Genomic DNA, 15,258 nt, shown 5'->3' with positions numbered 1-15,258 from the left:
GCGTTGTTACAATCGACTCGGGCCTCCTTACGTGCCTCCCAGATCGCGAGGCGACTCGACCCTTTGAAAATGTACGCGAGCGACCGAGCGCGTATATCTCTCGACCTCGTCGAGAGAAAACCGACGAGGTCGCTTTATCAAAAAGTATAACGTACTTATGGTCAACTGAGGAACGTCGTATGGTTGCGCGGAGATTTATGACGCGGACGAATAGTCGCGACGATGAAGAAGAACACCGGGGGAGATAGAAGCGTAAACCTCGTTTTTCATTTGATTCACAGGAGAAGACGATTCGTCGGGCGATGACTTCTACCTCGAATAAAATTCAAGTTGTGCAGATAGAGAGAACCCCGAAATCCGAAAAATAATTTAGTTTATATACGCTTAACAAGAAGATGGTACCTCTAATAAGGTCGTGAAACCGAATTGATTTACACAGTTATCGCCGTATAAAGGAGAAATTCTAATTTTGGATTTTATTTCTTTCTAGATGAAGTAATTCGGCCACGTGGAAGCGAAGACGCTCGATTTCCATCGCTCAACTTCATTGCGTATACGGCAGTGTCGGCTATATCTCGTAGGGAAAGGTCATCAAGCGCGACCCCGCGTATCACCGAGACGAGAGTTGGAGATCCAAACATCGGGACTTCCACCTTTATTGTTACAAATGACACGGCAGTCAATTCGCCTCTGACCCCATCACGGATGAGATCGAGGAAACAAGAAAGGACTTGTTCTCCCTTCTTGCCCCTTCCTTCTTCACCCCTCCCCTTATATATATTCTCTCTTTTTTTTATATCCTACTGTCGTTTCCATCGACAAACGTTCCAGGCTGTTCGGCATCGACGGTGAACTGTCGCGGCTGGAATTCGGTGAATTCGTCGGTAGCAAGCAGCCACGAGAAGCAAAAGCATCTACGTCAGCGAGATTCCGATGGATTAACCGACTCGTTTCGTACGGCTTGCGCTCCTGAAAAATTGGATGAGACTTCGCCGTCGACATTGTCGTCGTCGCCGACCGTTGCCGACGAACGAAGACGAATTCCGTTTACGCCGCTACAACGTAAGCAGGACGACGATGGATGGAGGAAGGTGGGGAAGAGATAAATGCGGATCGAGCTGGTTTATTATGCTCCAGCCATGGATCAGCGGCCAATGGTGAATAACAATGCGTCGTGAAACGGCGGTTCGTTCGTCAATTGAATAATCGATACAAACGTCTGTGTTAACACTAGGAGAATTGACTGGACGACGAATCATTTTTTCTTGCGATTGTGCTAAAATACGTGGTAACATTGTGCCATTACGGTCGACAAGATATATAGATACTTTTAATAGAACGGAGTAATTATTTTACCTTCTTTCTCATTTTTAAAAATGTGTATGTGCTATGTGCGTGAAAATTATGTTTATTATTGACGGGAGATTGAAATACGTTCTATATGAAACGCTACTATACCGCGAAGATGAAGATACGCGAAAAATTAGCAGTTTGTAATAGAAAGAGTACTTATGTAACGTAGATTCCTGTTTTATTCATCCCCGGCGTGTGCCGTCTACTTCCTTGTTCTCACTCTGATCTTTTTACGCAAGATACCGCCAAGATCGCTGGAAAATCTGTTATTACGTAACGAGTAACGGTCTAGCGGGAAAAGCGGAGACCCTTTTGCATGTGATCTGGATGCCTTTATCTCCGTCTACCTCGCGAGGCGCCACGCGTGTCGAGACGCGTTTCATTGGATTTTCTGCCCGAAGACGTTCAGACAGGTCCCTATTGATTCGATGGTTCGATATATCGTCTTTCCCGGAGTGCGCATGAATTAACACTTGAAACTTCGTTGGCGACGCATCGGATTACTCACGGGTTGCAGCTGCAACAGACGCGTCAATCGCGCTTGTTGTATTACGAGGGTGCCGTCGAGAGAGCGTTGCACCGAGCGAATTTGCAAACCGATAGCAGCAAAACTGCTGCACGCCGAGAACGCGATCGATCGGTAAGAGCGACTCTTCGTTTTGCATTAATCGCACTCGCGGAAGTCCCGTTAGCGCCGTTCATTGCATTGATGCGAAGACCTTATCGCCGACGCGCATTTTATTTCAAGCTTCGATATTTGTGCCAAAGATAACAAATATACTCGGGAGGGGTAACAATTCCGTTGCTCGTACGTCGTAAATATTTGTGAGAATTCGGTTCGTTATAATAATTTCCCGACGATATGCCCATTAACGCGCAGATCGATACCCATTTCACACATCCAATCTCGCGAGAGATCTCGGCGTCGATCGTTGCTGAGTCACGACGGACGGAGGGTAAAGATAAACGCGTCTAGCAGCGGGACGAGAACCGCGCCGCTTTTTCCAACCCGGCCTCCGAGTGATCTAAACGACGAAGTTTACGCGCCCGACGCGAAATCGCGCTTTCGAATCGCCTGCCGTCGAGAGCCGATGTCGAAGGATCTAAGGAAGAAAAGCGCGTAGCGGATAAAAAGAAAGGCCCCTCTCGTTTCTCTCCCTCGTACCATCTCTTGCTCGCTCTGTCCGCGTATTCATTTTTATTAACCGACATTTCTCCTGTAATAAAATCCCGGGCAATCTTCATAGAATCTTTGTGAAACACACGGTATCCAGTATCGTTTGACCGTCCCCTCGCATCAATCTGTCTCTCTCTTTCTCTCTCTTTTCCTCTTTATACGTGTGCGTGTGCGTGTGTATGTGTGTCTTCCCGTCGCCCCTCCGGCACGGATATAAAACCTGATGGCCGATAACAACCACTAGCACCCCCTCCTCTGCCGTCTCCATCGCCTCAGCAGGCACCGCCACTGTATCCGACACAAAAGCTGTGAGTGGTTCCCGTTTTATTGGAACCATACACGGATACAGATAGGGGCGATATACCTCTTGCCCACCCCATCGGCGTGTTTCGAGACCGAGACAGAGTGTACGGTATAGCTGGACGAGCGCGCCGGGGGAAAGAGCCGGGAACTCCGGCAACGGCAGCGACAGAGCGAGGGATGTTGATGGCCTGACAATATGCGATCTCCCTCTCGACTCAGTGAATTTCTTATACCCGATGTATACGCGATGGGAATCGTGGATTACCGGTCGAGGGGCTGAGCCGGGGGAGGTTAAAGAAATTACCAGCCTCGTTTGCGCCGCGCATTGAGCGAGAGCCTTTCGACGGCTCTTCGATGCCGAAACGGTTCTAGTGGAGAAGTCTTGACGGATAAGTTGAAGAAGCACCCGCTTCAAAAGTTAAGAAGATTACGGTTGAGAGTGAGAATTCGAAAGTGTTCCGAATTTCGCGAGTTAGCGAGAAGGAAACATCTTCAATCTCAACAATCTTCAATCTCAATTTGATAATTACTTACGAGTCGATCGAGATAAAAATACGGAACGATTCATTCCATATGTTTCATAATTGATAAATTATAATTTGAATTAAAGAATTGATATTTTTTGGAAAAAAAATTTACATACAGATAACATACGTTCAACTGACATTTCCGCTTATTCACAAATTTGATTTTATCTAAAATTTCTAGGTTCTTATCGCTGAAAGTGCAGACAACTACCAAAACTTTCGCGAGCGTTGCTTCACGTTGTCCGGCAGTTTCGTTCTCACAGTACGTTGCTCTTCGAGTGCCGTGTACTCCGTGTACGAGCACTGTTGATTCACTCCGAGAAAATCAGAGAATATCCATCGACTCTCACAATCCTTGTCTACGAACTACACGAGGGTATACCCCGTAAATGCAATTCTGTCTGAAGAAATTACAGCTCCATCTCGCCGACTACCGAAACGGTGAGAGCGAGTACTCCGGTAGCTGGCTCGTGATAGCCTTTCGTTTACCCAGCAAAGGATGAACCGGACGGTAGATTGAATTTGGGCGCGAGCGGTGTAGTTCGTACAAAGCGCGAGCGGAATGCTGTTTTCTCTCCGACAGACTGAATTGGCGGAAGTCCAGCATCACGGAGTTGTTCCGGGGCTCCCAGTAACCCCCTCGTACTCGTAGGTGTGGGACAGAAGATATAGAATTGCGCCAAATAACCGTTCTGGTCTCCGCGTCCGCGTTCCCCCCTCGACCGTAAGCGTCTCCTGATAATACAGTAGGGATATCATGGAGAGCTCTTGATATTTATGCGCCATAAAAGTCCTGTACACGGGGAAGGGCAACGTTCGAGTCAAGGGTGCTGACCGGACATCGGTTTCGGGGGAGGCCAAAACGGTCAGCCCTTCGTGATGCTTGGGATCTGTCCATCTTTCTCTCTCCTTCTCGCTTTATCGCCAGCCTGCGTCGCTGACGCGTACCTCGGCCTGTTCCTCTTCGTCATTTATGAGCGGTGAAGTGACCGATTTACTTACAATGGCCGTGGACAAGGCGGCCGCCGCGAAGCCCGTTTGATCGGAAGAAGCGTCGAGAAGAGGGAGGTTAAAGAAGAGATTTTGTCGCGACGAAGGATCCTTTAGCCCTCTTATCGAGCTGACAAATCACATTGAGCAACGTTTATCACGGATCTGCTTTTAAATATTCCATGAGCTTTTTGTATCGCTTATTTAAATCCGTTCTTGACCGAGTTGTAGAATCTAATCGATAAATATTATTTTTACGAAACAACTTTCGATGGAATAGAAACGTTGATTATTTTTATTAGAAAAAAAACCTATCCTTGAATAATAAAATAAGTATAATAAGTATTTCAGATAAAATACTTTAGATGAACATAATTATATCGTTTATCTGCAGCGAAAATCAGGCGGGTCTATAAATATGAAAGATTTATTCTTAAAAGTGATGTGTACACTATGTACCCATAAATATTACTAAGATGGAACGTCGAGAAAAACATTAGGAATGACAGTTGTAATTTCGTCAGACAAATCGCAACAGATAAAATGTGATCGGTATTAAGGTCGCATCATTACGACAGCCCAAGGTAAAGTGCTCCGACAACTTTTTTTCATTAAACGATACGAGACAACGAATTCACGGACGGTGGCGCTTAGCCTCCTTTCGAGTGGAGAGATTCTACGCCACGATCTCGATCGAGGCGATCTCGACGCAAGTGCAAATGCAATCGCTTCTACCTTCGAGTTATAATAAGAAAAGCTGCTTTTCGAAGGACACAAATCAATGCTTTTAGTATGCAATAAAGTCCAAGACGAGTCTCCACAGTTATTTACCAGAAAGGCATAAAAAATGAATTAAAAGTATCTAATAGATAATATATTGATTTATCTTTCTTCAGTTAAACGCGTTATTAAATTGCAAAGCTTACGAATATTTTTATTTAGTTAAATTGAAAGAATATCTGTTATTATCCAAAATAATTCCGTCTAACTAATTAATAAAAATTTATAGCTTTAATATTATTTCTCGAGAGAATGAAAATTGCATCTCATCCATACAAAGTTTATATCGCTGCGAGATATCCTCGAAGATTGAAAATAGGAAAGCTGCACGTATACATAGCAACTGCGCTCGGATTTTCATTCAAATAAGAACGCGTCGCGGATCGAAGTCCGTTTAGCTCGTTTGTAATATTACGCGAAAACAACAGGCACGAGACACCGAATGAGTTCGTTCCCGGAGGTCCTGTCATCTCGAATTCGCGATGCGAATAGCCCAGTCGTCATTTCTCAACACGTAAAGGCGGTATTCGCGCGTCTCGCATGCATACACAAGCAGGCGAGACTTTCGGGCCACGACCGGAAACGAGGCGAAAGAGCGCCGAGCATCGGCGGCGTGCGTGTCTGCGAGGATGTCTTAGTCTCTGTGCCTCAGTCTCGCGAATATCTGCTCTCGTCGTGGATCCCGCCGTCGCTGCCGTCTGGCTGCATTCGCGGAGCCCCATTTCCTGCGGGACTTCACCGACGGCAGCCAGCCGCCGCGGCCAATCTCGATAAAACGCAAGAGCAAAGAGTTAGAGGAGACTCGTCGAGCGAGAGGAAGGAGGAAGAGGAGAAAGAGGGAGAGACTCCGGCATCGTTTTAAAATACGTTTGCTTTTTCCTCGTATGCGCGGATATTTACAGATACTTCAAAGATACCACACGTATGCGTACGCGCTACCGAAGGTTCCGCCCAGGATTGGATAAGGAGAATTGATAACAAACAAAGTCGGACGCGCAAGAGAAGCGATCTTCTATCTCCCCGTGCAAAACTTTCTTCGTATCGCTGCGTTTCGTTCTTTCGGGCGCAAGGGAGTCTCGAACGTCAACGCGGGGTGAGGAAAAAGCGAAAAAACGGACGATCGAGGATCGCGACGGACGGCGGGATGACGGCGAGGGAGGGCGAAAGGTAAAGATTTAAATGGCCTCTCGCAAAAAGCATTTAGCTATTCGCCGTGGCAAACGACCATGGCGAAATGGCGAGAGAGAGAACATATTTTAAACAGATTTCCCTCTTCCGTGCGCGATGTATTTATGTAGCGCACAAAACCAGCGCGCGGCTCGGCCCGGCTGCTGTATGTATTATATATATCGCTTCGATGCTCTTGGAGAGGACTCGCCTCTTCTTTCTGGGGGAGAGTTTCGAATTTAAAAGGTTTAAAGCGATTTCCCAGGAGGGTGGCGCGTCGGATTGTCGGCCCTCGAACACCGATCGACCGACGACTCTTTCGCTCTTTCTTGCCCCCTTGCGTACTCGTCGTCGCGCTTGATCCCTTTCCGCCTCTTCTCGCTCCTTTCTCCCGTTCCGGCTGTGACTTATTGCGAACTTTTAAGAGAACTATGCCGCCCTGCCCTGAAAAAGGCTGTCTCTTTCGGCGCGCAAAATTTCGGGCAACATGAAAAATGGTGCGGACAGCCAGCACGCTTGCAATACGTCTCGTCTCGTTTCGTCGTGACACGTGCTGCTGGAATCGCGTCGTTTGTCGTGTGTGATAATAACTTTTACGACGCGCACTGGTTGTCGGGAGACCGCTGGCGATATTGCGGATCGCGTCGCGGGGAAACCCCGCCGCGGCGACGAGCGAGGATTAGGGAGGACCTTTCATAAAATCCCTCGCGTGATCTGCTTCAAGAGAGAAAGGTAGTATCCGGCATTCAATGCTTCAAGACATTCGGCCGAGTGTCGTGTCTTTGTCTTTTCAGCGTGTTTATACATCAAGAATTCTGTCGCAGATTTTATTGCGTATACAAGAAACCGCAATGTTGCATAAATTGCAAAGAAATTATGGCAGAGACGTATTTACTCGAAAAAAATATATCGTGTGGTATAAATAAATAAACGTGAGAAAATAATATTGAATTTAACATACATTTTTCTCCTACTTTTCTTCGCGATAAAACATTTTGGCAATTAATTTTAAATATAATTAATTGTGAATTTATATTTTTGATAATACTTATATATATTGACAGTCTACTTAAAGAATGCATGAGAATAATTTTGCGTTAAGGGGACGAGACGGATCTGAGGAACCTGTCCCTTCAAAATCAAAAGGGAAGGGACGCACGCTTTTTCTAATGGAATTAATATGCTCCTTATAACCCGCCCGAAGCGTAAGATTTATCTTTTATCCCCGAGAATATGTGATCAGGGTATTAGTGCCTCTGTATTATTAAGAGATGAAAACTGAAAGTGGGATGGCACGATGGGGGCGGCGAGGGATGACACGGGGGTAGGTTTGAAAGTCCTCCTGGCAATGGAGACGTTTTCTCGATTTCAATGCGCGGCTGATTTAAAATTCATCAGCTTCTTTAAGGGCTTATTTTTCTGCTCCCGCTCGAGAGTATTTTTTTTTCTTTTTTGTGAGACGAAGATGAGGAGCAAAGACATAATCCTGTATTCCCGGTGCCTAACGATTGCGGAGCTGTCTCCTCTTGTCACAGGTAGGTAGATAATAGCTTTAATTTCACGTGGATGCGTCAAGCTTCCCTCTCGTACAAGAATAAGATTTTCAGATATGCCAGACAGTTTTCCGCGTATGATAAAGTTCTTCCCGTCCGTTGAATGAACTTATGGATTTTTCGCATAAATCATACTGTGACTCGCTTATCAATAAATTTATCTTAATTTGACGGCGACAACGATTGCTGAGCCTAAATTCGCGGGGATGTTTGAAATTCGTTCCGGAAAGCGCGATGGCAATTTTTCCAAGGCAAAACTTCACAGATTGCATTAAGTGATATCCGAGCGAAATTAGAATACGCTACATTTGACTTTAAATTTATAATATCCGCGTACTGGCTGGCAACGCTATACTGGCACCCTGGGACCTATATTGTGCGAAGCGTCCTGCTAATGCACACCCTCACCCTAGTTTGGATTCAAACCAATAACACGGACGCAAAGAGATTAGGGACGGCATTTTTAAAGCACTCCCTTGTTTCATGCCTCGCTGTTATTCTAAATCATCCAATTTTCAATTATATAAATTATTATAACTGTTTCTCCTGCTTGATGTTACAAATTGTTTTAATTGATACCCCTGCAGCGATTAGATAACTTTTACACAAAACAGTTAATTAACAAAATTATCACACATTTGAGTTATAGATGAAAATTTTTGGATGCATATTTTTTTAATAATACTAATTTTAGAATGACGCAATTTATCAATCGATGTTATCAATTGCTAGAAGAACTCGATCAATATTTCGCTATGCTCTGAATTATTCTGTGCAACTGGCTCGTTCGCATAATCATGGAGCTGGTCAATGGGAATTGACGGGTCCGTCCGAATTGCATACCCGAGCTCGAAACAGTCGGCAGTCCCTCCACGAAAACGGCGAGGTCGATGTTATTACAAAATATTAGCGCGGTTCGGCAAAGCCTCGGTAGTACAGCGTTCGCTCTATTACCGTGATTAGCATACGCTGACAGGCGGCTATCACCCCCTGGAACTGGGGAAGAGAGAAGGTTGGTGGAGGGTGCAAGGTGAAATCAGTCGCCCATCCCATCGCGCAAACAGCCTATGGAGGTGCACGACGGGCCCGTCGAAACACCAACACTAACCCGATTCGATGGTGATACGGGACGCCGTTGGATGGTATGTAACATATTGCAACAAGCTATGCTAAACATTATGCCGGTGACGGCGACTGATGCTGGCTAACCAGCCAGCATGGTGATATACGAGAGCGTATCCGTGTACGCTATTCGCGCAACGACGTTCTCTCGTCACATCGAGGATGGCAATTTCGCACTTGCATTTCGTACCTATCTCGTATAACTTTGCGCTATCCCCGCGATAATGAAATCTATTAATACATAATAGACAAATGAATGCATCCCAAAATTTCCATCTATAACTCATGAAAGATCTTGTGGCTGATAAATTATTTTTCTAAAGAACAAAAGGATGAAAAGTTTTGTGATTGACATATAAAGTAAAACAGTTTGTTGCATTGCAGGGAAAAAGTAGGTATCATTCAAGATAAATTTTTCACATCGCGTTTGTCAATATGGTAATCAGCAAACCTGAATTTTTCACGGTGCATGAGAAACTGGTAATCGATTTTTACTAATATATATTTTTATTTCAATTTTTTAAATCTATAATTGATAATATTCTGTAACAAACAAAATTGTATTTTATAATGTTAGCTACTAGGCACTTTTTCGAAATAGCATCAATTAGCCTAAAATTGTGAGAATAATTTGTATCCGTTAATCGGTGTGACATCGATCCGTTATGGATGAGCAGCGTGGTGTGAGTTTTTTAATCCCCGTATATCAGGGCGGTACGTACTATCGCCGCTGCGATAAAGCGCTCCCGTTTAATCAGCTGGCCGATGCCGGTGCGTTATTTAGCGCGGCGTGATTACGTACTTGGTAGTTGGGGGCGGCGGGTATGACGCGCGAGATTTCGCTGGTTACAGTGATTGTATGCAGTCTGTATGAGGGACACGACTCAGGGAGATACTTGTAGTATAACCCGATTGGATGCTGGAAGGGACGGACGGACGGATGCGCTGTGCTCGCTGGATAGTGCGTAACATATTGCGACAAGCTATGCCAAACATTATGCCGGCGACGTCGACTGATGCCTGTTCTCGCGGCTCTGTAATATTCACCGTCGCGTCTCGTGCGTCTCTATATGCGTCGTTTATGAGAGCACTCGCGCGACTCTCTCTCATTCTCTCTCTCTCTCTCTCTCTCTCTCTCTCTCTCTCTCTCTCTCTCTCTCTTTCTCTCTTGCACGCGCGCGAGAATAATTATCACACGCACCCGGCCGTGTCATCTCGTTTCGCACGTTGACGAGCCATTGTTAAAGAGGGCCGCGACACGCGATTCTTACGACGGCCGGATGACAGCCGGCTAATAACCGACATTAATCGAGACGCCTAGAATGCGCTGACGAAGGTGTCTAATACAACTAAGGAACTACCACAGTCTGCGTCCTGGGCGTATGTCGAGACGTGCGAAAATACGATCGTAGAAATTATAATTGCGGACTACAATATATAAGTTAATTTACTATATAAAGCTTAAAAGAAAACCTGGAGATATTTTCCAAATCTTTTTCTTTCAAAACAGCACAATACGTAAACTACATTTAAACTTCCATAAAATTATTCGATTTTAATTTAAATTCCGAGTGTATATATATATATATGCCATATATATTATTAAATATAGATTGTAGTATTTTTATTGTTTTATAAATACTTAAAATGAAATAAAGATATATTAATTTTTTTTAAATCTCAGTAAGAACATACATATAGGTTAATGCAAACTGACAAATACAAGTGTCTGTGTGATACAATGTTTCAAATACAATATTCACAACAAATAGCGAACCGTACTTGTTTTCGTGCATTGTAATTCAGATCCGTATTAGGCAAATGTTCATCAAAGTTAACTGTACAAGAAACTAGTATCGTTCGCTACGATTATTACATTGTGAATATTACATTTGAAATATGGACGTTTACGCTTGCCGATTCATATTGGGCTGTATATTCTTATCCAGAAAAATATTTTATTATTCGCAGGGGGAAACCGCTCGCGGCGTTCTATGTCGGCGTGTACCGTAATGTGAGGCGTCGACTCCAGACTTCTTAGAGATCACCGTTACTTACTCTCGCATTTTTGGTCTCACGAATGGGACGGGCACAGATGTCTTCGCTCGAACACAACGAGAATATCGCGGCGATGCTCGCGCGCGTATGAATTTGCATTCACGCGATCGCCCAGCAGCGCGCGACTACGCGGGATTTGCATTCGAAACGAGACCGGCTTGGAGGATCTGTCGGAAAATGGCCCGTGCATCGAGTCGTCTAAGTACAAGGATAGCGGCAAACGATGTTACGGGGTTGACGGACTCATTACGCGGTGGTTTGCATATAGAACGCGCCAGCCGGCAGAGTGGGACGAGCTTTCTCGCAGTCTCTCTATGCACAGTCAAATACTCTCGTGTTCGAACGCGAACGGATGTACAGGAGGAGAGAGAGAGAGAGAGAGAGAGAGAGAGAGAGAGGGAGGGAGGGAGAGAGCACGAGAGAGTGGACGAACGGACACTGACTGACTACTACATGAGTAATATGGATTTGAAGGGCGGCTGGCACAATGGTGCCACTAATGCACAACCACCCCCGTATTGCCGTGCTGCGAACCCCTCCAGGCAAACTGCATACATGGACCATTCAATATTGGCCGTGGCTCTAGCCACTGGCTTATCTACGCTTAATAGCACGACATTAGAGCGTGCCGAAGAACTATGTCGAATCATGGTCTCGTCGTGTCATCAAGGATGATGAGGTTTCCGTAATGCCGTGACACACCTGATCAATACGGCCAGTGCATTCGATAAACAATACAAATATACTATTCTCGTTTAATGGACAATGCAATGTATCACCGCCATATAAATTGAAACATAAAACGAGATCTAAACCGTCCTGCAACATAGAAGTCAAAAGAATTTCAACAGTGTCGAGTTGGAATTTAGTTCTATTTCATTTTATACAAACTAGAAATTTATAAATTACTGATATTTTAATAATGCTACGTATCATTTTATAATAATAGTACGAAATATTAGAAAACGGACGAATTTCTTGTTTTCTGATTTGCCATTAAGACCATAACTTTGGTTTAGAAAATTGTATTCTTGTCCTATCATCGATAAAACGAACGTGGACGACAGTGTCCATTAAAGCGACGGCATAATCGCGACATCGTCGAAACCTCAACGCGCTGTCTTTATTAAAATCAAGCTACGGTCGACGCCGATCTGCACGATAACGTCAAAATTTGTCCACGCATCCCCAGACACGCACGATGAACTAACACGGCGCCGAACACGCGAACGTATGTGTCGGTCACATCGTACATACCGCAACACTTCGGCCTGATATCCGCGGCAAACATGGACCGGCTCCGGTATCAGCATGGCCCATTGCTCGCGAATCCGGCCAATTTCCTGCATCCTGATCTGATTGTCACTTTACGACGCGTGTACCAGCGATCGTCCAAAGCCCGACATTCCGACCAGAGCGCGTCTATCCACCGAAACCCGACGTGGTCGCGCGCAACCAAACCGCCGTCGCGCGTACGGACCATAACCATCGACCGTACCCTATGCACCAGCTGATAACATACGATATCGCGTTCTCTGGATTCAGCATAATCTGACTGATTGGCGGGGTAAACTGCCGGAAGGATCCTGCTGGTTATTGTCCGGCGGGTTAGGTTTATGCGACCGCCGTTTCAACTCCCACGCACGTATTTCCAAAGTTCAACGCAATGCATTCTGACGCGAATGTACAAATGACTCTGTGCGAAATAGAAATTGTCTCGCGGTATTCGCGAGAAATTCGTGTAAAATCGCGTAAAATTGTTTAATATTAATTATATATAAGTATCATGGAAATATCAAAGTAATATCGAAGTAATATGAAAAGATGACGCGTGATAGGAGAAGATGTAATGCTATATGGTATATAATACCGTATGATAAAAATATATACTTCTCATGAGCGGTTTTGAAATCGAATAATATGATGTGAAATCTAGCCGCACGTTCAAGAATAAACTGCTGGTTATACGAGCGTTTGACGTAATATCGCTGACGGCGGTGCCTGTTTGCGCGAACAGAAGCGAACGGCTTTAGAGCCAAGTCACGAAGCCGTCGATACAATCGGTCATACACGCGGGAACACGTACGGAGTCATTAAATTTTAAATGCAGAGAATCTCTCTCGTTTCTCTCACATTAAAAAGATAGATCCCTCTAAACAGAGCAAGCGATACATACCGAGAGTTTTTTTCTCTTCAACGTGGTACGTCGCTAGAATAAAGTCAGACTATAAAAGTTTCATGAATTTCTTGATAAAGACAATTAAATACGTTAAACCAAAAATTCAGTTTTGCAGCGAAAAATTTCGCCTCGAATACATTTCGCTCAAAGGATATTAGGAAATTAATAGTGGAAATGCAATGCGAAATATTTCTTAATTTATGCGAACAAAATATAAAAAGTTGTCAACATAATTAAAATATGTGCATATATATCAAACACGTATATAAAATATATAAATAAATATTTCAAAAATCCTCGAAAACCGGTTTTATAAAATATACAAGATAGAGATATAAAATGATATGTCGAAATGCATAAGAGACTTTGAAAATTGCTAATCGTGTTATCGATGAATTTCCATGATGTTATCTATTTAATATGTTCTACTAATATATATATACACACACACACACACACACACACACACACACACACACACACACACACACACACACACTCCTTAAAAAATCTCGAAATTTTATCGCGCTTGCTCAATACTTTGTCACGTATAGGGACGGCGACCGTGAGACTTTTTTAAAATCCCGGAGAGACGAAAATCCTTCCTAGCTATATACAGATATACTTCCGGCCTTCTCAGGAAACAGAGGCACGAAGATGAGAGAGAGCTTCGGCGCGCAGCGACGATGTTGCGGGGCGTTTATGAAATACGTGTTTCGCCTGGCTATTTGCAGTTTGCGCCAGGCACGACAGCAGGACGGGGCAGCCATTGTATGGGAAACGGATAGAGTGGCGGCATTTGCTATTCCCGTAGCGCGCAGACTACGTTCCATTGTCACATTGTGCCTGCTAATACGCTAAAAGCCTATCTGTGTTGAGATCTGCGCGCGGAATATTGCCGCGCCCGGGATCCAAGTCGGCGTAACCTCGTTACGCCGAAAGAGACAATCGCGAGTTAATGACTGCGTAATTGAACGGTGGTCGATGAGTGGGGTCGGGGGACGCCGGGTTGAGATAGGCGAAGGAGATTGGGTCTTGGCCGAGGACCTCTATCGAGCAGGAAGTCAGCTCGTAACAACCGGTTCGGTGGGGCACACATTGCCCAGAATAAATCAATAAATAGATTTTGCGAACGGCGCTTATAACTTTAATCGAACAAAATTATTTCAAACTCACCGGTACGATGCGCAGCGGAGTTGTCATATCTGTAAAAGAGAGCGTATTTAAATTACAACTGTGCTTCAGAATAATTAATATTTAAAAAATAATTATTCCCTCGAATTTCTTTATATTTTGGTTTCTTTAAACAGATGTTTAGCAAAATAATTACATAATTCTTAAAAGAAATTTATTTGTTTACAAAAATTCAGAAAGAATCTAATTATGTAATAATCTAAATAATTATCGATCTTAAAAATGTTGAAAATACAGATGTGCACAAATATTGAAATCTTTAATTTAAATGTATTTGTAGATAATATTCGAAAATAATCTAAAATATTTTATATGCATTATACAGCATTATATTATGTAAGAAAATAATACTTCATCGCTGAGATTAATAATAAACACGTATAAAATTATGTCAGGAGTAAAATAATAAAATAAATAAGTCATATAAGTTGCTTACCTCACGGTTGCTCCGCCGTTGCCCGATGCCTCCCCGGGCCACCTCCTCTCCTCCTCTCTTTTCAGTCCGTTGCTACTGCGATCAGTGCGATCCTTTATGACACATGTACGCACTAGAAACGCGCAAAAATATGATTGCTTTGATCGCGCACGCACCGATCAATATATTTAACGCACTATTTAACGATAATATTTCGTTGCTTTGTTTTATTTTCACAACATCTCAATATTTCGCGACAGTGCTCCAGCCTTTCCACGCACTTCCCGCACTTGGAATGAAAATGATACACGCGAAAATGATTTCGTATTGTAACAAGGACGAATAAGTATATACGAAGCAAGATCGACACGTCCGCGGAACGAAATACTGCAAATATGGCCGCCGTTTCCTAACGAACGTTCTCGGCGCCGAGTGACGGC

At 44.0% G+C, this 15,258-nt stretch overlaps 1 protein-coding gene and 1 long non-coding RNA gene across 3 annotated transcripts in view; one reads left to right on the top strand and one right to left on the bottom strand.

Annotated features, from left to right (window-relative positions):
* LOC143906002 (uncharacterized) overlaps nucleotides 1–1,382 on the top strand; it is a 140,247-nt gene extending 138,865 nt beyond the window's left edge. Inside the window, exons 2-3 of one of the 2 annotated variants that reach the window (XR_013259412.1) lie at nucleotides 282–412; nucleotides 491–1,382. This is a non-coding gene — a long non-coding RNA (uncharacterized LOC143906002). The remainder of the gene's footprint in view (nucleotides 1–281; nucleotides 413–490) is intronic. The other variant, XR_013259411.1, reaches the window with a different exon arrangement.
* LOC143906000 (uncharacterized) overlaps nucleotides 1–15,258 on the bottom strand; it is a 186,266-nt gene extending 171,008 nt beyond the window's left edge. The window contains exons 1-2 of the mRNA XM_077421712.1: nucleotides 14,840–15,258; nucleotides 14,386–14,414 (exon numbers count right to left, since the gene is read on the bottom strand). Coding sequence (XP_077277838.1) covers nucleotides 14,386–14,412 — 27 coding nt within the window. The 5' untranslated portion in view covers nucleotides 14,413–14,414; nucleotides 14,840–15,258. The remainder of the gene's footprint in view (nucleotides 1–14,385; nucleotides 14,415–14,839) is intronic.

Source organism: Temnothorax americanus, unplaced genomic scaffold (genome assembly GCF_048541705.1).
Source record: "Temnothorax americanus isolate GAGA-0224 unplaced genomic scaffold, ASM4854170v1 Scaffold7, whole genome shotgun sequence".
Classification (NCBI taxonomy): Eukaryota; Metazoa; Arthropoda; class Insecta; order Hymenoptera; family Formicidae; genus Temnothorax; species Temnothorax americanus.
Note: the sequence above shows the minus strand (reverse complement) of the source record. Positions and strands in the feature narration are given on the sequence as shown.